The 20,000-nt window shown below is 63.6% G+C and overlaps 2 protein-coding genes across 2 annotated transcripts in view; both read right to left on the reverse strand.

Moving 5' to 3' along the window:
• The window catches only part of LOC142434452 (putative bifunctional dTTP/UTP pyrophosphatase/methyltransferase protein), a 22,453-nt gene extending 21,040 nt beyond the window's left edge, over positions 1-1,413 (reverse strand). The window contains exon 1 of the mRNA XM_075539170.1: positions 1,243-1,413. Within this exon, the coding sequence (XP_075395285.1) occupies positions 1,243-1,335 (93 nt within the window). The 5' untranslated portion in view covers positions 1,336-1,413. The remainder of the gene's footprint in view (positions 1-1,242) is intronic.
• A 4,752-nt stretch (positions 1,414-6,165) lies between these two features.
• LOC142434988 (S-geranylgeranyl-glutathione receptor P2RY8-like) lies at positions 6,166-7,260 on the reverse strand. The gene has a single exon (XM_075539585.1). The coding sequence runs from the start codon at positions 7,258-7,260 to the stop codon at positions 6,166-6,168; it is 1,095 nt and encodes a 364-aa protein (XP_075395700.1).
• Positions 7,261-20,000: the final 12,740 nt, after the last annotated feature.

A 20,000-nucleotide genomic window follows, 5' to 3' on the forward strand; every position in this document is an offset into this window, starting at 1 on the left:
CCTCCAGCTGACCCCCACCCTCAGCCCCTCCTCCCAGAAAAATATCTAAATAGCCCCCCCATCCTCCATGGTAGCTCTGTGAAGAAACCGCCACCCCCGGCCCCCCACCACGCAGATGCACACACAGGTCATGTGCCCCCACCTCCACTGACCTGTGTCCTGGCCTTGCTGACCCCGATCTTGGCTGGCGTTGACACTGGCCTTGACCCCTGACCCTACCTAGCTGCCAGCCAGCTGGCCTGTAGATGCAGCACCTTATTGTGGCTGCGGCCCCCTCTGACCCCAGCCGCTGGCCAGCAGGAGACCCCGAGCCCCGAGCCCACGACTGGCCCCGCAGCCCCTGCCCCTAAGCTGACCCCCACAGGCCCTGCCCCTGAACTGACCCCCCACAGGTCCTGACCCTGAGCTGACCCCCACATGCCCTGCCCCTGAGCTGACCCCCACAGGTCCTGACCCTGAGCTGACCCCGCAGCCCCTGCCCCAGCTGACCCCCACAGCCCCTGCCCCTGAGCTGACCCCACAGTCCCTGCCCCTGAGCTGACCCCGCAGCCCCTGCCCCTGAGCTGACCCTGCAGCCCCTGCCCCAGCTGACCCCCACATTCCCTGCCCCTGAGCTGACCCCGCAGCCCCTGCCCCAGCTGACCCCCACAGCCCCTGCCCCTGAGCTGACCCCGCAGCCCCTGCCCCAGCTGACCCCCACAGCCCCTGCCCCTGAGCTGACCCCCACAGGCCCTGCCCCTGAGCTGACCCCCACAGGCCTTGCCCCTGAGCTGACCCTGCAGCCCCTGCCCCTGAGCTGACCCCGAAGCCCCTGCCCCTGAGCTGACCCCGCAGCCCCTGCCCCTGAGCTGACCCCGCAGCCCCTGCCCCTGAGCTGACCCCCACAGGCCCTGACCCTGAGCTGACCCCGCAGCCCCTGCCCCTGAGCTGACCCCCACAGGCCCTGACCCTGAGCTGACCCCGCAGCCCCTGCCCCTGAGCTGACCCCCACATTCCCTGCCCCTCAACGTCAACCCCCAAGACCGGGGCCCCGACCGGACCGCAGACCCCGTTCCTGGGTCCTTGACCCTCAGCCCGACCCCTCCTAAGGCCGTGACCCCTGACCCGGCTCCTCCTCTTTGCCCACGGCCCCGGAGGCTCACCGCTGGCCCAGGCCGCTGCCTGACCCCCCTCGGTGTCCCCCGACCCCTGCCCCCACCCCCCCCCGGTGACCCCGCCCGGCCTCGCAGGCCCCCAGCTGACCGCTTGGCTGAGGATCTCCCGGCGGCGCGGCGAGGCGCTGGCCAGCACCACCCGCTTGTGCAGCAGCTTCCGGATGACCGGGCACAGCACCATGGCGGCCGCACGCCCAGCGCCCAGCGCCCACCGCCGGCCGCGCAGGCAGTGCCGCGAAGGCCCGCTCGCCGGAGAGGCCCCGCCCCGGCCCCGCCCCCAGCCGACGCTCCGCCCCTCAGACCGCGCCTCCACCCGTCGCTCCGCCCCACCAACGCTCCGCCCCCAGCCGACGCCCCGCCCCAGCCGACGCTACGCCCCAGCCGACGCTACGCCCCAGCCGACGCCCCGCCCCCAGCCGACGCCCCGCCCCAGCCAACGCCCCGCCCCCAGCCGACGCTCCGCCCCCAGGCCCCGCCCCGCCCCCAGCCGACGCCCCCAGCTGACGCCCCGCCCCCAGGCCCCGCCCCGCCCCAGCCGACGCCCCGCCCCCGGCCGACGCTACGCCCCTCAGACCGCGCCTCCACCCGTCGCTCCGCCCCACCAACGCTCCGCCCCCAGCCGACGCCCCGCCCCAGCCGACGCTACGCCCCAGCCGACGCTACGCCCCAGCCGACGCCCCGCCCCCAGCCGACGCCCCGCCCCAGCCAACGCCCCGCCCCCAGCCGACGCTCCGCCCCCAGGCCCCGCCCCGCCCCCAGCCGACGCCCCCAGCTGACGCCCCGCCCCCAGGCCCCGCCCCGCCCCAGCCGACGCCCCGCCCCCGGCCGACGCTACGCCCCTCAGACCGCGCCTCCACCCGTCGCTCCGCCCCCAGGAGCATCACCAGCCGACGCTCCGCCCCCAGGAGCGTCACCAGTCGACGCCCCGCCCCCAGGCCGCGCCTCCAGCCGACGCTCCGGCCCCAGCAACGCTCCGCCTCCAAAGGGCCCTCCGTATCGCCCCGCCCCTTCCCGCGGAAGTTCCGGTCGGGCGAAAGTTCCCGGCATGCAGTGCGGGGCGGAGGGCTTGGTGGGGGTGGGGGGGCGGGTTATCGCCCGCGGTGCGGCCTCGGCCACGCGGGGCTGGGGAGCAGGGCGCGGGGAGCGGGAACAAGTCCCGCGGGCGCCGTGCGGGTGGGACGGTGGGGGCTGTGGATATGGGGTGCGGCTGCGGTGCGGATATGGGGGGCCCAGGGGAGCGGTGAAGGGCCTTGGATGGGGAGGGGCCAGGGCAGGGGTGAAGGGTGTGCGGATAGGGGGGTCCTGGGAGCAGTGAACGGGCTCTGTGAAGGGGCATAGGGATAGGGGGACCTCGCTGGAGGGATGACGGGGGGGCATGGGGATAGGGGGGACCTCGCTGGAGGGTTGACGGGGGGCATGGGGATAGGGGGACCTCGCTGGAGGGATGACAGGGGGGGCATGGGGATAGGGGGACCTCGCTGGAGGGATGACAGGGGGGGCATGGGGATAGGGGGACCTCGCTGGAGGGTTGACGGGGGGCATGGGGATAGGGGGACCTCGCTGGAGGGATGACAGGGGGGGCATGGGGATAGGGGGACCTCGCTGGAGGGATGACAGGGGGGGCATGGGGATAGGGGGACCTCGCTGGAGGGATGACAGGGCGGGCATGGGGATAGGGGGGACCTCGCTGGAGGGATGACGGGGTGTGTATACAGGGGGTCCTCTATGGGAAGGATTGGGGTGTATATAGGGGCCCCCACGGGAGGAATGAATGGCCTGGATAGGGGTCCTCATGGGAGGGGTGGCGGGTGTGTATGCATGGGGGGCATCCATGGGAGGGATGGGGGGTGTATATAGGGACCCAAACAGGATGGGTGAAGGAGTGTGGGTATAGGGACCCCGTGGGAGCTGAGGTGTGGATGTAGGGGCCCGACGGGAGGGGTGCAGGTGCATGTATCTAGTGGCCCCCAGGGGAGGGGTGAAGAGGTGGGGATATGGGGGTGGGCGTGGCCAGGTGGGAGATACAGAGAAAGGTGGGGGGCGTGGGCATAGGGGTCCAGCAGGGTGCCCCAAACCCGGGGAGCACAATTCTAAGACCCCCATTGCCAGAGTCAAAATCAACCAGGGTGACTCATTCTGGAGGGGGGGTCCAGGGATTGAGCATCTGAGAACTTCCCCTCGCACCTGTGGCCTGTTGGCCCCCAAATCCCTGAGGGAGTGCCCTCCCCTCTGGTTTGGTGGTCTGGCGTTCACATGTTCCTGCTGAGAGACACCCCTCCTCCCCAATACACACACACACACACCCCATCCTCTTAGCATGGGCTCAGTACCCCCAGTCTGCCCAGACCCTGTATAGCCTGCCCTCTGCTGACCTCCAGGGGTCTGAGCGGTGACACCTGGAACCTGGAACCTGTCATGTGTGTCTTTGGCATGGGCTTCCGTGATCCCGCCACCCCCCCTTCCGCGTGGGGAGCAGAACACGAAGAGCTCATAGAGGGGTGAATGCTATTCTCGGAGAGTGAGGAGCCGGGCAGGCTGGGTTCCGGGGTGGCGGGAGGCCTGCGCCCTGTGAGGCAGAGACTGTCCCAATCCCATTCCCCTAATCAATATTGCTCCCCAAGATCGCCTCCCGATTGCTCCCTAGGCTCTGAAGACAGCCTCTCCCCGTTACCTGCCCGAGGGGGCACCGGTGTTAGGCTACTCCTCCATGCACGCAGGGACCTTAGGGTTAGGGTACCTGTGATTGGGGGGCTTGCATGCACCCGAGTGTGTATCAGCCTCTTGGAAATACACATTCTCTCTGCGCAGACCTGGCTCCTGCAGCCGTGGTGGCCCCACACATCTTGTCTGATGTCTCTTATTTTACCCCCTCAATTACACAGCCGCCCCTTGGGCCCATTCGATTGTGGGGTACCCCGCACCCCGCAAACCCAGCGCTCAGCCATTCTTTAAAAACCAAACAGAACTTTTTATTGTAATTAAAAAAAATAAGAAGTCCGCCATCGTAAATGGACATTCAGCATCGCCCAGGGCACCGTGTTCAGCCCCTGCTGATTTCCCAGAATGCACGGCAAGGTCCGCAGGGCGGGGGGTTGGGGGGGGGGGTGGGGTTCCCCTCTGTGTCGCATAAACTCACAGTTTAATGTCCACCACAAAGCCGTGGCCCCGGGGGCTCCAAAGCGCACACATTGTCCTCTCTCACTTCTGCCTGCGTGTCTGGGGCCCTGGACATTCCCGGGCTTGCAGCCCCAGCTCTCCAGCCGTGTCTCCGTCCCCACGGGGCCGTGTCCCCTGTGTCCTTCTCCTCTGTGGTCAGGACACACTCCTGCAGGGCGAGGGCCTCCTGCCCCAGGGTGACCTCATGCTGAGTGAGTGACATCCGCAAAGACACCAGTCTGAGGTCCAGGGCTGGGCAGGGCCGGCTCCCTCAGGAGGCTCCAGGGGACGGTCCTTCCTCAAGGTCTCTCCCAGCCCCTGGGGGCCCCAGATGACCCTGGACTTGTGTCTGCATCTCTCCAGCCTCTGTCTCCACAGGGCCGTGTCCCTCTGTGTCCCTTCTCCTCTGTGGTCAGGACACACTCCTGCAGGGTGGGGGCCCCCTGGCCCAGGGTGACCTCATGCTGAGTGGGTGCCATCCCCGGGCTGGTGTCCGTGTCTCTCCGACCTCCACAGACACCGACTGCCAGGCCTTTCCTCTTAGGAACTCTGTAGACCAGGATGCTGGCCGTTGACCCCGCAGCCTGGGGGCTCACTGCCTGCAGCCACAGGACACCCCCTGAGCTGCCAACCTCTGCTGGGGGGTGGGGGGCACCTGGCAGGGCTTCACGGCTGCCTCCTCCCCTGCCTGTGTCTCTTCCTGTGTCCAGCAGGGGTGCTTAGCACTGGACTGGGAGCCCTGATGGCCCAGTGTGTTGGTGCTGGGCAGCTCACCTCAGCACTGGCAGTTCAAGTCCACCAGCCGCGCTGCGGTTGCAAAAGGAGACCGTCTGCTCCCGTGCAGACTGACCGCCTGGGAGACCTGCAGGGGCAGCTCCGCCCTGTCCTGCAGGGTCGCCGTGAGTCGGCGTCCCCTCGATGGCAGTGTGTTTATCTATCGATCTATTGATCTATCTATCGATCTGCATATCTACCTATTCATTAGCTCCTCCTGTACAGACGGACAGCCTGGGAGACCCCCAGGGGCGGCTCCTCTGCTTGTGTCGCTCTGCTGGCCTCTGAGTGGAAACCGCCCGTCCACCATCCCGACCAGCAGCCTTTCAAACCCACAGTGCGGGTGGTGGTGTGGTCTTCGGTCCGAGGTCAGCGAGGGCCCGCCCCGCCCCGCCCCTCACACACCCACCTTGCGGTTCTCAGCCCCTCCTACTGCTGGGCACCCAGCATCCTCCGCCAGGTGCCCAGGGGCTCCCCAACACACCCAGAACGTGGCTACCTCGTGTCCCATGCCGAGTTCGCGGGAGCGGGGCAAGGCCGCTCCCTTCCTCCTGGGCACGCAGGTGCCCGGGCGCTGCCCGGTCCGGAGCAAGTTCAGCAGCACGAGGTCCCCGCTGGTCAGAGTGGGCAGCCTGGTCCTTGGAGGTCCTGTGGCCACCGTGTCTGTGGCGGCCTCTGCAGGTCCTTGGGGCGCGGTTTGTCTGTGCTGGACCGGACTTCAGTGTCCTCCCCGCACCCTGTGCGTGAGGAAGAAGCCAGCCCCGGGGCCGGGCCACTCTGGGCAGCAGCAGGGTCCGCGCGGGTCCCGATGGGGCGTCCTCCGGGGCCAGCGTGGGATCATCCCTGTCCCCCCAACCCCCTCCCATGATCCCACGTGGCCACCGCCTGGCCACCGGAGCCCCGTGAGGTTGCGCGCCTTGGGGACAGCGGGGCGTTTCTGTGCGCCCCCCTCCCCAACACTCACGTGCACGCTGTTCCCCGGGGTGCTGTCCACCCCCACTTGGCTGGGCTCGTTGCGGGGACCCCCAGGGTCTCTCCAGCACCCCTCAGTCCTGTCCCCTCTCGGGGTGGGCGCGGGGGCTCAGAACACGCTCTCCTGGCGCTGCAGGAAGGGGCGGCTCGCCGCCTGGGTGCCCCCGCCGCTGTCGGCCTGGGAGCCGGAGCGCGCGGACGGCGAGCGCGCGGAGGAGAAGAGGGTGTCCCCGGGGCGCCCCGCGGCGGTGGACAGCTCGTCGGCGGCGCCCCGGCGGAGGCCCAGGCAGGCGCGCAGGCGCGCCTGGAACTCGCGCGAGGCGAAGTAGTAGACGAAGGGGTCCAGGCAGTTGTTGACGCAGCTGAGGCACAGCGTGAGCTTGTACACGTGGTAGAAGCTGCGCCCGAAGAAGAGGCGGCCCACCACGTGCGCCAGCAGCGCGAAGTTGTTGGGCGCGAAGCAGGCCACGAAGGCGCCCAGCACCACGGCCGCCAGGCACACGGCGCGCCGCCGCTGCTCGCGCCCGTAGCCGCCCGGGTGGCGCAGCAGCTGGCGGATGGTGGCGGCGTAGCAGGCCACGGTGACCGCGAAGGGCACCAGGAAAAGTACCAGGAAGAGCGTCAGCAGGAAGGCCGCCCAGGTGGCCACGCTGGGCAGCATGGTCCACTTGAGCACGTCGAAGCAGGTGACGATGCGCAGCGCCTCCACCTCGTAGGTGAGGTCGGCGCGCGCCAGCGGGGACAGCGCGCCCAGCAGCAGCACCCAGAGGCCCGCGCAGGCGGCCAGCGCGTAGCGGCGGCGGCGCCAGCGCGCGGCGGCCATGGGGCGCACGACGCCCAGGAAGCGCTCGACGCTGATGCAGGTCATGGTGAGGATGCTGGCGTACATGTTGGCGTAGAAGCCCACGGTGACGGCGCTGCACAGCGGCGCGCCGAAGGCCCAGTGGTGCCCGCGGGAGTGGTAGCAGATCTGGAAGGGCAGCACGAGCGCCAGCGCCAGGTCCGTCAGGCTGAGGTTGATCATGAAGATGATGGACGGCGAGCGCGGCCCGATGTGCCGGCACAGCACCCACAGCGAGAACAGGTTGCCCGGGATGCTCACCAGCGCCACCAGCGAGTACACGGCCGGCAGCACCACGGCCAGCGTCGGGCTGCGCAGCATCTGCAGGGTGGCGTTGTCCGGCTTCGACAGGTACTGCTCCATCGGCGCGGGGGCGGGGCCTGCGGGCGTCGGGGCACGTGGGCGTCAGGGCGCGGGGGCGGGGCCTGCGGGCGTCGGGGCACGTGGGGCGTCAGGGCGCGGGGGCGGGGCCTGCGGGCGTCGGGGCACGTGGGGCGTCAGGGCGCGGGGGCGGGGCCTGTGGGCGTCGGGGCACGTGGGGCGTCAGGGCGCGGGGGCGGGGCCTGCGGGCGTCGGGGCACGTGGGGCGTCAGGGCGCGGGGGCGGGGCCTGCGGGCGTCGGGGCACGTGGGGCGTCAGGGCGCGGGGGCGGGGCCTGCGGGCATCGGGGCACGTGGGGCGTCAGGGCGCGGGGGCGGGGCCTGCGGGCATCGGGGCACGTGGGGCGTCAGGGCGGGGCGTCAGGGCGCGGGGGCGGGGCCTGCGGGCATCGGGGCACGTGGGGCGTCAGGGCGGGGCGTCAGGGCGCGGGGGCGGGGCCTGCGGGCATCGGGGCACGTGGGGCGTCAGGGCGGGGCGTCAGGGCGCGGGGGCGGGGCCTGCGGGCGTCGGGGCACGTGGGGCGTCAGGGCGCGGGGGCGGGGCCTGCGGGCGTCGGGGCGGGGCGTCAGGGCGCGTGGGGCGGGGAGGGAGGAAGAGGGGGACATGTCGGGGGAGGGCTCTGGAGGGGTGTGTGTGTGTCTTTGGGCGTCTGTGCACGGGTGGGTGTGTGCGTGAGTGTGCACGCGCCTGTGCACGGGTGTGTGTGTGCAAATATGTCTGCATACGTGTGTGCCTGCATCTGTGCATGTGTGGGTGTGTGCGTGAGTGTGCACGCGTCTGTGCACGGGTGGGTGTGTGCAAGTATGTCTGTCTGCATACGTGTGTGCCTGTGTGAGTGTGAGCACAACTTTGGACCAGTATGCTCGTGTGAGCGTGTGCACACAAGTATGTGCACGTATATCTGTGTGCAAGTGTGCGTGTCTGCGCCTGGGTGTGAGTGTGTGTCTGTGTACACGTGTCTGCGCCTGGGTGTGAGTGTGTCTGTGTACACGTGTCTGCGCCTGGGTGTGGGTGTGTGTCTGTGTACACGTGTCTGCGCCTGGGTGTGAGTGTGTGTCTGTGTACACGTGTCTGCGCCTGGGTGTGAGTGTGTGTCTGTACACGTGTCTGCGCCTGGGTGTGAGTGTGTGTCTGTACACGTGTCTGCGCCTGGGTGTGAGTGTGTGTCTGTGTACACGTGTCTGCGCCTGGGTGTGAGTGTGTGTCTGTGTACACGTGCCTGCGCCTGGGTGTGGGTGTGTGTCTGTGTACACGTGTCTGCGCCTGGGTGTGAGTGTGTGTCTGTGTACACGTGTCTGCGCCTGGGTGTGGGTGTGTGTCTGTGTACACGTGTCTGCGCCTGGGTGTGGGTGTGTGTCTGTGTACACGTGTCTGCGCCTGGGTGTGAGTGTGTGTCTGTACACGTGTCTGCGCCTGGGTGTGAGTGTGTGTCTGTGTACACGTGTCTGCGCCTGGGTGTGGGTGTGTGTCTGTGTACACGTGTCTGCGCCTGGGTGTGAGTGTGTGTCTGTGTACACGTGTCTGCGCCTGGGTGTGGGTGTGTGTCTGTGTACACGTGTCTGCGCCTGGGTGTGAGTGTGTGTCTGTACACGTGTCTGCGCCTGGGTGTGAGTGTGTGTCTGTACACGTGTCTGCGCCTGGGTGTGAGTGTGTGTCTGTGTACACGTGTCTGCGCCTGGGTGTGGGTGTGTGTCTGTGTACACGTGTCTGCGCCTGGGTGTGGGTGTGTGTCTGTGTACACGTGTCTGCGCCTGGGTGTGAGTGTGTGTCTGTACAAGTGTCTGCGCCTGGGTGTGGGTGTGTGTCTGTGTACACGTGTCCGCGCCTGGGTGTGAGTGTGTCTGTACACGTGTCTGCGCCTGGGTGTGAGTGTGTGTCTGTACACGTGTCTGCGCCTGGGTGTGAGTGTGTGTCTGTACAAGTGTCTGCGCCTGGGTGTGGGTGTGTGTCTGTGTACACGTGTCCGCGCCTGGGTGTGAGTGTGTCTGTACACGTGTCTGCGCCTGGGTGTGAGTGTGTGTCTGTACACGTGTCTGCGCCTGGGTGTGAGTGTGTGTCTGTACAAGTGTCTGCGCCTGGGTGTGGGTGTGTGTCTGTGTACACGTGTCTGCGCCTGCGTGTGGGTGTGTTTCTGTGTACACGTGTCTGCGCCTGGGTGTGTGTGTCTGTACAAGTGTCTGCGCCTGGGTGTGAGTGTGTGTACACGTGTCTGCGCCTGGGTGTGGGTGTGTGTCTGTGTACACGTGTCTGCGCCTGGGTGTGGGTGTGTGTCTGTGTACACGTGTCTGCGCCTGGGTGTGAGTGTGTGTCTGTACACGTGTCTGCGCCTGGGTGTGAGTGTGTGTCTGTACAAGTGTCTGCGCCTGGGTGTGGGTGTGTGTCTGTGTACACGTGTCTGCGCCTGGGTGTGGGTGTGTGTCTGTGTACACGTGTCTGCGCCTGCGTGTGGGTGTGTGTCTGTGTACACGTGTCTGCGCCTGCGTGTGGGTGTGTGTCTGTGTACACATGTCTGCTCCTGGGTGTGAGGGTGTGTCTGTGTACACGTGTCTGTGCCTGCGTGTGGGTGTGTGTGTGTACATGTGTCTGCGCCTGCGTGTGTGTGTGTCTGTGTACACGTGTCTGCGCCTGGGTGTGAGTGTGTGTGTACACGTGTCTGCACCTGGGTGTGAGTGAGTTGTGAGTGTGCCTGAGTGCATGAATGTGAGTGTGTGCATATGGTGTGTCCGTGTCTGTGTGTGTGCACGCACGTGTGAGCATGCGTGCACGTGTGTGTATGCGTGCACACACATGAGTGTATGTGTGCGTGCACGCGGGTGTGAGCACATGCCCTTGTGTGCGTGTGCACGAGTGTGTGCATTCGTGTGTCTGTGTGCACGTGTCTGTGTGTGAACCGTGCGTGTGGGTGAGTACATGCACGTGAGGGCACACGTGTGTCTGCAGGAGTATGAGTGTGTGCACGAGTGTGTGCATTCGTGTGTCTGTGTGCACGTGTCTGTGTGTGAACCATGCGTGCGTGTGGGTGAGTACATGCACGTGAGGGCACACGTGTGTCTGCAGGAGTATGAGTGTGTGCACGGGTGCACAGGTATCTGAGCCGGTGTGCACGTGTGTCCGTTCGTGCCCACGCACGTGTGTGTGAGTGCCGTGTGTACCTGACTGCGAGTGTGTGTGACCATGTGTGAGTCCGTGAGGGAACATGCGAGTGTGTGTCAGTGTGTGGGGCCTGCGAGGAATCCTCGGAAGCAGCTGCTGAGTGCAGACTGGGTCCCCCCCCCCACCCCCCTTCCCAGCGTCCTCGCCTCCCCAGGCCTGGTCCCAGGGCCCCTGTGCTCGCGGGCGCAGTCCCTGTGCTGACCACACGGTGGAGCCCTGAGCCCAGCAGTTCCCCATCCCACTCCTGTGCGCGCGCCCGTGCGTGTGTGTTGGGGGGCTGCCAGTCCACCACTGCTCACCCCCACCTCTAGCCACTGCCTCACGTGGGACCCCGCTCCCAGGGGCAGCCGTGGGGACCACTCCCGAGAGGGAAGGGGTGCAAGGCCCCCCCAACGCCATCTCAGGGGTCCTGGGCAGGCTTGGCACTGAGACCCCCCCCCACACTGCCACCCTCGGTCCTGGTTTAATTCTGAGGCCAGACCAGCTCCGAGGACCACGGGCCACAGACCAGCTGCCCCTTCAAGTGCCCATTGCTCTGGGCCCAGCCCCCCAAATTCAGGCTTCTGGGGCGGGGGTCTGCATTCTGAACCGCAGAGAAGAGAGCCCACTTGAAAAATTAAAACCAGCCCAAATGACCCATCTTAATTAAGACATATGATGGGGGGGGGGGTTTCACAAGATTGGGGGGAAAGAAAATCCACGGGGAGCCCCCTGGTGGTGCAGGGGGGTTGGTGCTCAGCTGCGAACCACAAGGTGCCCAGTTCAAACCCACCAGCCGCTCCTTTAGAGAAAGATGGGGCCGTCTGCTCCCACAGAGACTGACCGCCTGGGAGACCCCCAGGGGCAGCTCCGCCCTGTCCTGCAGGGTCGCTGTGGGTCGGCACACACTCAGGGGCCCTGGGTTTACCAGCGTGCCCATGGTGCCCGTGTGCAGTAGGCAGGGCCCACCAAGCTCTGTCTTTCACGTGGAGACCTCCTGGCCTCTCTCCCCAAGCGGCTCCCTCCAGGTGGACTCTGCTCTCCGGCCTCCCAGTGACCTCACATCTATTTGGTGGGAGCCGTTTCCACCAGGTCCCTGCTCGGCTTCCGCTAACTGCCCCCCTCCGGGCGGGAAAGACACCTGGTCCCACTCTCTCAGACCCCATTTGCATCTGAGGCTGTGGCTGCTTCTCTGGGCTCTCAAATTATCGCGCCCCTTTTTCCAAACGTGCACAACTGGGCCTCTGCGGGCGGGGAGGGGGCCGCCAGGCATTCAGAATTCATCATCGCCTCGGGAGGGGGGACCCCTGACATGGGCCACTGCGTGTCCCCCGGGGCTGTAAAAGCCCCCTCTTGTCATGGGGTTGTTTCTCCAGCCTCGGAGCCCCCAAGGCTGGGGCTGGCGGGGTGAGCATCCACACACAGCCCCTCCCTCGGCATCTGAGCCATGCACGGAGGGCGGGAGCGAGAGGCAAGGAGAAAAGCCTGAGCTCTTTGGGGGGGGTCACCCTGGACATGGACAGAGACAGAGAGCTGCCTGCCCCCTCTCTGCCCCCCTCCCAGGGATGCAGAGCAGGCTGAGGCCCCACTCAGACCCTCAGTGCCAGGAATTGACCAAGATCCTGAGCCCCCTGGACAGTCGATTCCCCAGGGCTTTGGGGCCCTCCCTGCCCTGGAGGTTGAGGTCTGGGAAGTGTGCCCCCCAATTATCAGCAGGGCTGGGTCTCCCCATCTTCCAGCCCCCCTCTTACCCCCGGGTACAGTGTGGGCTGGAAGCTGAGAGCACCCTCATCCTTACAGTGGGTGGGGGGCCCCTGCCCCACGCAGTCAGCGGGTGGTTCCGGGCCCCTCAGAGGCAGCTTGGAAGGCCAGCTGGAGGCTGGATCCCTACACGTGAGCACCAGACCTCCCAGGGAGCCTCGTCTGCACCCCCCTCCCCATCCCCCGGGGCTGGATGGCTTAGCTTTGCTTCAGCTGTTTGTGAAGGACTGGTGGAGGAAGCCCTCAGGTGAGGATAGAGGGTCCCCCCCACCCACTGCTGACCCAGGCGCCCCCTGAGCCCCCCTGTGGTCCTGCCCCCTGAGCCCCTGCACATGTGCAGGCCCATCCCCCCCACGCCCCCCAAGAGATTGGACAGCAGGACCCGCTGTCCATTGCCAGCAGCTGCCCGTGGTCAGCCAGGACCCAGGTACCTCTTTGTTGAGGAGAGGAGCCCAGGATGGGGTGTCCCAATGACCCCTGATGACCTCACACAGGGCAGATGTCAGGCACCCCCCGTGGGGTCTCCAATGGCTGGGGACCCAGGGGGTATTACAGCAACGGAGCTGGCGCCCCACGGGCACCTCACAGACCGGTGGAGGGTGTGTGTCTAGAATCGTTTTCTTTCACTCATGGAGACCCGGGCACAACCAGACCAAGCACTGCCCAGCCCGGCACCCGCCTCACTGCTCAGCCATGTCTGAGCCCGCTGTGTGGGGTTGCCACTGAGTCCGTCCATCTCACCCAGGGATCCACCCTCTTCTTTGCTGCCCCTGCGCTTCACCAAGCAGAATGCCCACCTCCATATCCCCACCCACCCACCCATCCATCCACCCACCCATCCATCATCCATCCATCTCTCCATGAACCCACTTATCCATCCATCCACCCACCTACCCATCCACCCACCCACCCATCCATCCATCTCTCCATGCACCCACTTATCCATCCATCTCTCCATGCACCCACTTATCCATCCATCTCTCCATGCACCCACTTATCCATCCATCCACCCACCCATCCATCCACCCATCCATCCATCTCTCCATGAACCCACTTATCCATCCATCCACCCACCCACCTACCCATCCACCCACCCACCCATCCATCCACCCACCCACCCATCCATCCATCCATCTCTCCATGAACCCACTTATCCATCCACCCACCCACCCACCCATCCATCCATCCACCCACCCATCCATCCATCCCCCACCCCTCCACCCATCTCCATCCATCCACCCACACACACCCATCCATCCACCCACCCACCCATCCATCCACCCACCCACCCATCCATCCATCTCTCCATGCACCCACTTATCCATCCATCCATCCACCCACCCATCCATCCCCCACCCCTCCACCCATCTCCATCCACCCACCCACCCACCTACCCATCCACCCACCCCTCCACCCATCCATCCACCCACCTACCCATCCACCCACCCCTCCACCCATCCATCCATCCATCCATCCACCCATCCATCCATCTGTCCATCCAGTCATCCACCCATCCATCCGTCTGTCCGTCCCTCCGTCCCTCCGTCCACCCACCCACCCACTCACTCATCCATCCATCCATCCATCCATCCATCCATCCATCCATCCATCCATCCAACTATCCATCCACTCATCCGTCCATCCGTCCGTCCATCCATCCACCATCTGCTGTGCACCCACCCAGCAAGAGCGCCCTCACGCCCTCAGTAAGGTGCTGCCGGGCTGGGATGCTTCTCCACGTCGCCCTGCTGCAGCCCCGAGCCCTGAACACACACAGACCTCGTGTCGAGACAGAACCTCAGAAGAGGTGGTCCGTTAGGCTAGCATGAGGCCAACCTGGGGCAGTGGCGTCCTTTAGTAACAGAGCACCAGGGACACAGAGGGGAAACGGCCATGTGGAGACGGAGGCGGAGGCCGCAGAGATGCAGCCACAAGCCCAGGGACGCCTGGGGCCCCCAGGAGCTGGGAGAGACCCTGAGGAAAGACCCTCCCCTGGAGCCTCCTGAGGGAGCCCGGCCCTGCCCCCTCACTGAGCTTGATCTCGCAGCCCCAGAACTGCAAGACGCTGCCTCATCCGCTGCCTCCTGCCGCCCTGGGACACAGGCCAGGCCGTGAGCCGGCCACGTGCTATAGAGGTAAAGCCAGAATTTAGCCCGCCCCCCCCCCCCGTGTTTCCTTTCTTCAGAAGAGACCTCACATCTGTTACGAGAGACCGCGGAGGGTGCTTCCTCCGGCTAATTTTAAAACATGCACAAGTTTCACTCTGAGTCCGAAGCTCTGAGCCGGGCCGGTGAGTGCCAGGTGGGGGCTGGCGGGCACCTGGAGCCCTGCTTGCAGCGTCCCCCCCACCGCCCCCGCTCTGCCCCCGTCCTGTGATCCGGCCTGGTTAGGGACCCCGGCTCTGCTGAGTGCAGAGGGAGGCCCTCGGACAAGCTGTGGTGGTGGGGTGCAGACTGAGGCCCCCCACACACCTTGAGAGGGAGCACGGCCACCCTGCTCCCTCCCCCCACCCCCCAGGACCTGTCTGTCCTGGACCAGGTGGGTGCTCGCCTCGCTGGGTGGCTGCAAGGTTTCGCCGTCCCAGGTTTGCAGCCCAGAGAGGTTCGCCCTGAGTCACCAGGGGCGACGGGGCAGTGTGGACACACAGACCGAGGCCACGTCTGCCGGCGGGAGGCCCTGATGACTCAGAGCAGGCTGCGCAGGGGTGAACATGGCCCCCGAGGGCTTCGGACGCGGTCACTGTGCACGTCTGGGGACAGGCTGCTCCTGCACCGGGGGACCAGCCCCTGGGGAAGGACGTCGTGCTTGGTGAAGCCGAGGGTCAGCGACAGGGAGGACGGCCCTCAAGGAGATGGACGGACAGGGTGGCCGCAGCCGTGGGCTCCGGCCTATTCACAAGGACGGTGAGGAGGGGGCAGGACCGGGCGGTGAGGAGGGATGCACTTGATGGTTCCCAGTGACAGCAATCTCCAGGACCTCCCTGCCAGGACACAGAGACCCTACCGGACAGGGTAGACCGGGGTCTGGGGGTTTCCCGGAGAGTAACTCTTCCGGAGTAGACAGACTCGTCTCTCCCGAGGAGCGGCTGGTGGTTCCAACTGCAGACCTTACAGGAACCCCCATGCAACCGAAAAGATACACAGTAATATGTCTAGACACATAGTCACACACAGACACCGAAACATATGTAGACACATGGGAATTCACTTAGGTGACACTCAGACACAAAGCAACACAGATACGTAGTAACACAGACACAAAGTAACACCGTGAGACACAGTAGATACATAGTGACAGAGTTAGATACAAAGTAACACAGTGAGACACAGTAGATACATAGTAACAGCTAGATACAAAACAACACAGTGAGACACAGTAGATACCCAGTGACTCGGATAGATACAAAGTAACACAGTGAGGCACAGTAGATACCTGGTGGCAGTTAGATACAAAGTAACACAGTGAGACACAGTAGATACATAGTAACAGCTAGATACAAAACAACATAGTGATACACAGTAGATACATGGTGACTCGGTTAGATACAAAACAACACAGTGAGACACAGTAGATACCCAGTGACTCGGTTAGATACAAAGTAACACTCAAGTGAGGCACAGTAGATACCTGGTGACAGTTAGATACAAAGTAACACAGTGGGGCACAGTAGATACATAGTGACAGTTTGATACACAGTAACACAGTGAGACGCAGTAGATACATGGTGACAGTTAGATACAAAGTAACACAGTGAGACGCAGTAGATACATGGTGACAGTTAGATACAAAGTAACACAGTGAGACGCAGTAGATACATGGTGACAGTTAGATACACAGTAACACAGTGAGACGCAGTAGATACATGGTGACAGTTAGATACACAGTAACACAGCTAAACAGAGTAACACACTGAGACAAAGTAGATACATAGTGTGGCAGTCACCTAATCTGGTGTCAGTTTAAGGATTAAGAGTGTAGGGGCGGAGTCTAGGCTGTCCATCTGGAGATAGCCAATGAGACTGTGTGGACATGGGCTTCTCCGGAGAATTCTGGGAAACCTGGTACTTCCTCCTTGGAGGTGGAAGACACCCCCCCTCTCTCTGGGACTCCCTGGGGGAGACATTGCAGAAGACAAGCCACATGGACACAACCAGACCTCGGAAGCAGGAGAAGCACAGAGAGACCCCACAGAGAGAAGCCACAGAGAGACGCCCGCCAGCACTGAGATGCTTACACTGGACCCAGAGACTTTCTACCCACTGGCCTGTGATCGTCCTGCATTTGGCTTCATTGCCTGTGTTTCCTAAGTCAGAAGAGGACTTTATAGATTGGTATCAGACATCTGGGCGAATCTCAGACTTATGGCCTTGGACTGGACTGGGCTGGGATGTTTTCTCAGAGTTCAATTCTCTTGTGTATAAGCCTCTCCCTGATGTACATATGTGTGTCTATGAATGTTTCTCTAGTCTGCCCAGACTATCACACATAGTAAGAGAATTAGATACAGAGGCACATATCAGATACAGAGGAACACACTCAGACACAGTAGATACACAGTAACACACACGAGACGCACCGTGCCACATGAGCTACATAGCGACACTGTTAGATACACAGTAACACTCAGACTCAAAGTGACACATCGGATACAAAGAAACACACTTAGCCACGTAGCTACACATTAGATACACAGTAGCCTATCTAGACACATAGTATCACATTTGTACGGATACGATGACAGTGTAACCTTGCAGGGACCCTGTTAGCTGTGGAGCTGAGTCTCGTTCACAAAGCCCCACACAAGACAGGACACGTCTCCTCTCTCCACGTGTCCCTGATGATGCTCTGGTCTGTAACCTTTACCTGGTGGTGTAGTACATTACTCACCGGGCTGCTGCCCACAAGGTCAGTGATTCAAACCCACGCGCCGCTCCTCGGGAGAAAGACCAGACTGTCCTGCCCCTGTGCAGACTGACCGCCTGGGAGACCCCCAGGGGCAGCTCCGCCCTGTCCTGCAGGGTCCCTGTGAGTCGGTGTCCACTCAATGGCAGGGTTCGTTTTGGCTTGGTGGGTAATCTTTATGGAAGGCGCCCTGGTGACCCAGCCGTTAAAGTACTCGGCTGATCCCTGCAGGAGAAGGCTGGGGTAATCTGCTCTGTGAAGATTAACCACCCACAGCTTTGGAGGCGGCCTGAGGTTCTGCCCTGCCCTTTGGGGTCACCGCGAGTCAGCACCGAGTGGAGGGCGGCCCGTGTGGCTTGGCTTCATCTCAGGGAAGCAGACAAGCTCCACGTCTTTCCTCTGCAGCTGGTGGTGGGCAGGACTGTCCTTCGCTTGTGAGCCTGGCAAGTCACCACGCTCCCACCAGGCTGCCCAAACCAAACCCACTGCCCTCGAGTGGACGCTGACTCACGGGGACCCTGCAGGACAGGGCGGAGCTGCCCCTGGGGGTCTCCCAGGCGGTCAGTCTGCAGGGAGCAGACGGTCTGGTCTTTCTCCCTCAGAGGGGCTGGCTGGTGGATTCAAACTGCCGACCTATGGCTGGCACCCCCCCCTTCACCTTAGGCCCCCAGGGCGCCACTCTGGCCTTATAGGAGAGACCATTGCAGGCAGGGTGCACAGGCAACTGGCTCAGCAGCACCCTCTCTCAGCTGTCACCCCAGGCTTGTGCTCCAGGGGAGGGGAGGGTCCCTAGCTCTGCCCCAACTTCTTCTCCATCACCATCCACCCCCTGCCCCCTCCTCCCTCCCTCTCTCTCTGGAGGGGAGGCAGGATTTGGGTGGGCGATTGGGGTTCTCCCCGTGGGCTGGGTGAAGGACTCTGATTTAGGGCCCGCAGGATTTGGCTTACATTAGGGACTAAGGGGTTTCTAGCCCACGTGGGGTACGCACAGCACGTTCCGGGGCGAGCGGAGGGGAGCCAGGTGGACAGTTGGCGTTAGCAGCACTTGACCACAGAACCCCAGCCAGGGCTCCTCCCTGACCCCACCCCACACGGTGTTGGGGGGCTCTGTGGACACTTGTTAGGGACAGCCTAGGAAAGCAACTCATGGCCCTCCAGCCATGAGTCCCCACTCTGTCCCCACGGGGAGCCCTTTGTGGTCTCGGACCTGGGATCCGGGAATAGCTCACAGGGAAGCCCCCAGCCCCCAGCAGGATTGGGGGGCACGCAGCGCTGACCCGGCCCACAGTGGGAAGCCCGGTGGCAGGACATGTGTGCATGAGTGTGACTGTGAGTGAGTGTGGGAGTGGGGAATGGGCTGTGGGCAGCCACAATGGGTGGGTGGGGCGGCCCGTGGGTGCCCCCCCCATGTGGACGTGTGGACCCATTTCTCCGTCCTCTGGGTCCCATTGGGGTGCTTGCTGCGAGGAGCCGGGCATATTGCAGACGCTGCAGCGAGACCCCACTGACGTCAACGCAGGGATGAGGGGGGGCTGGCAGGGGGAGGGAGGGGTGCGGGAGGGGCAGAGGCAAATGCAAGCAAACACAGAGGAACCCAGGTCCCAGAACACGGGGGGTTAGAGATGGCGAGGGGGGGACACCAGGCCCACTGTGTAGATCTTCACCCCAAACCCAATGCAACACGCTGAGCGGGAGAGAAAGGTAACAGAGCAATGGGGGGGGGGGGTCACCTGAGCCTGTGCTCACGCCCCAAGGACGAGCCACATCCCAACCCTGACACATGGGTTAATTTGACCCTCTCCCTGACCCCTAACCCATGGACTAATCACACCCTGACCCTGACCCTGACCTTAACCCCTAACCCATGGACTAATCACACCCTGACTCTAACCCTAACCCCTGACCCTGACTCTACCCTGACCCTGACCTTAACCCCTAACCCATGCACTAATCACCCCCTGACCTTAAACCCTATCTGAACTCCAACCTCAAAAGCTAACCAGACCCCATTCCTAAGCCTCGCCCCAAACCTAGACTCCATCCTCACTGTGACTCATCTCAAACCTAAATCTAATCCGAACCCTAAACCCACCTCAACTCTAACACCCAGATCCCAACTGCAGCCCCAAACCCCAAGACCGTCCCCCTGATCCCAAATCTAATCCTAATAACACAGAGCCCCCCAATGCAGCCGGGTTTTAAGTCCGACACTAGCTGCAACCGTAACCCTACCCCAGGACCCTCCCTAACCCTCAGCGTAACCCCAGCACCAAGCCTGGCCCCAATTATAACCCTAACTCATTACCCACCAGACAGTACTGCCCAGTGTGTGGTGCTGGGCAAGCTGGCTGTCCACCTGAGAACGATGGGCCGGGACAGGCCCCTCCCTCCCACCGTGGACAAAAATGACCAAGACGGATCAAAGACCTGACCACGCACCCGCGTGGCAGTGACATCACTGGGTGTCAACGTGCGAAGGGGCAGAGCCTGGCCCGTCCATCAGGTCGCGGCCGGAGGACCTCACTGGGAGGCGCCACGGAGATAAAGAGCCCGCTGGAGCCGGACACACGCTCACGCCCTGCGAGACATCCCTGTGGACAAGACGCATGGAGCTGAGCTGAGGGAGCCCTGGAGCCGAGGAGCCACGTGGAGGCCACGCCGGCGCTGAGCTGTGTCCACCACCACTGGACCCACAGGACTCTGCACCCGCCGGCCTGTGATCCTCCTGCATTCGGCGTCATTGCATGACTGCGTGCGTCTGAAGGGGGATTTACGGACCGGTGTTGGACACAGGGGCTAATATCGGACTGATGGACCTGATCTGGACGGGGCAGGGATGTTCTCTTAATGGACAATCGCTCTTGTACATGAAGTTCTCTCTCTCACACACGAGTGTCTGTGAATTTGCTTCTCTAGTCCACCCGGCC

The sequence above is a fragment of the Tenrec ecaudatus genome, chromosome X, assembly GCF_050624435.1.
Source record: "Tenrec ecaudatus isolate mTenEca1 chromosome X, mTenEca1.hap1, whole genome shotgun sequence".
In the NCBI taxonomy this organism is placed as follows: domain Eukaryota; kingdom Metazoa; phylum Chordata; class Mammalia; order Afrosoricida; family Tenrecidae; genus Tenrec; species Tenrec ecaudatus.

Excerpts from the sequence above, each read along its gene's own strand:
- LOC142434988 (XM_075539585.1), bottom strand. The coding sequence starts at position 7,260 with ATGGAGCAGTACCTGTCGAAGCCGGACAACGCCACCCTGCAGATGCTG.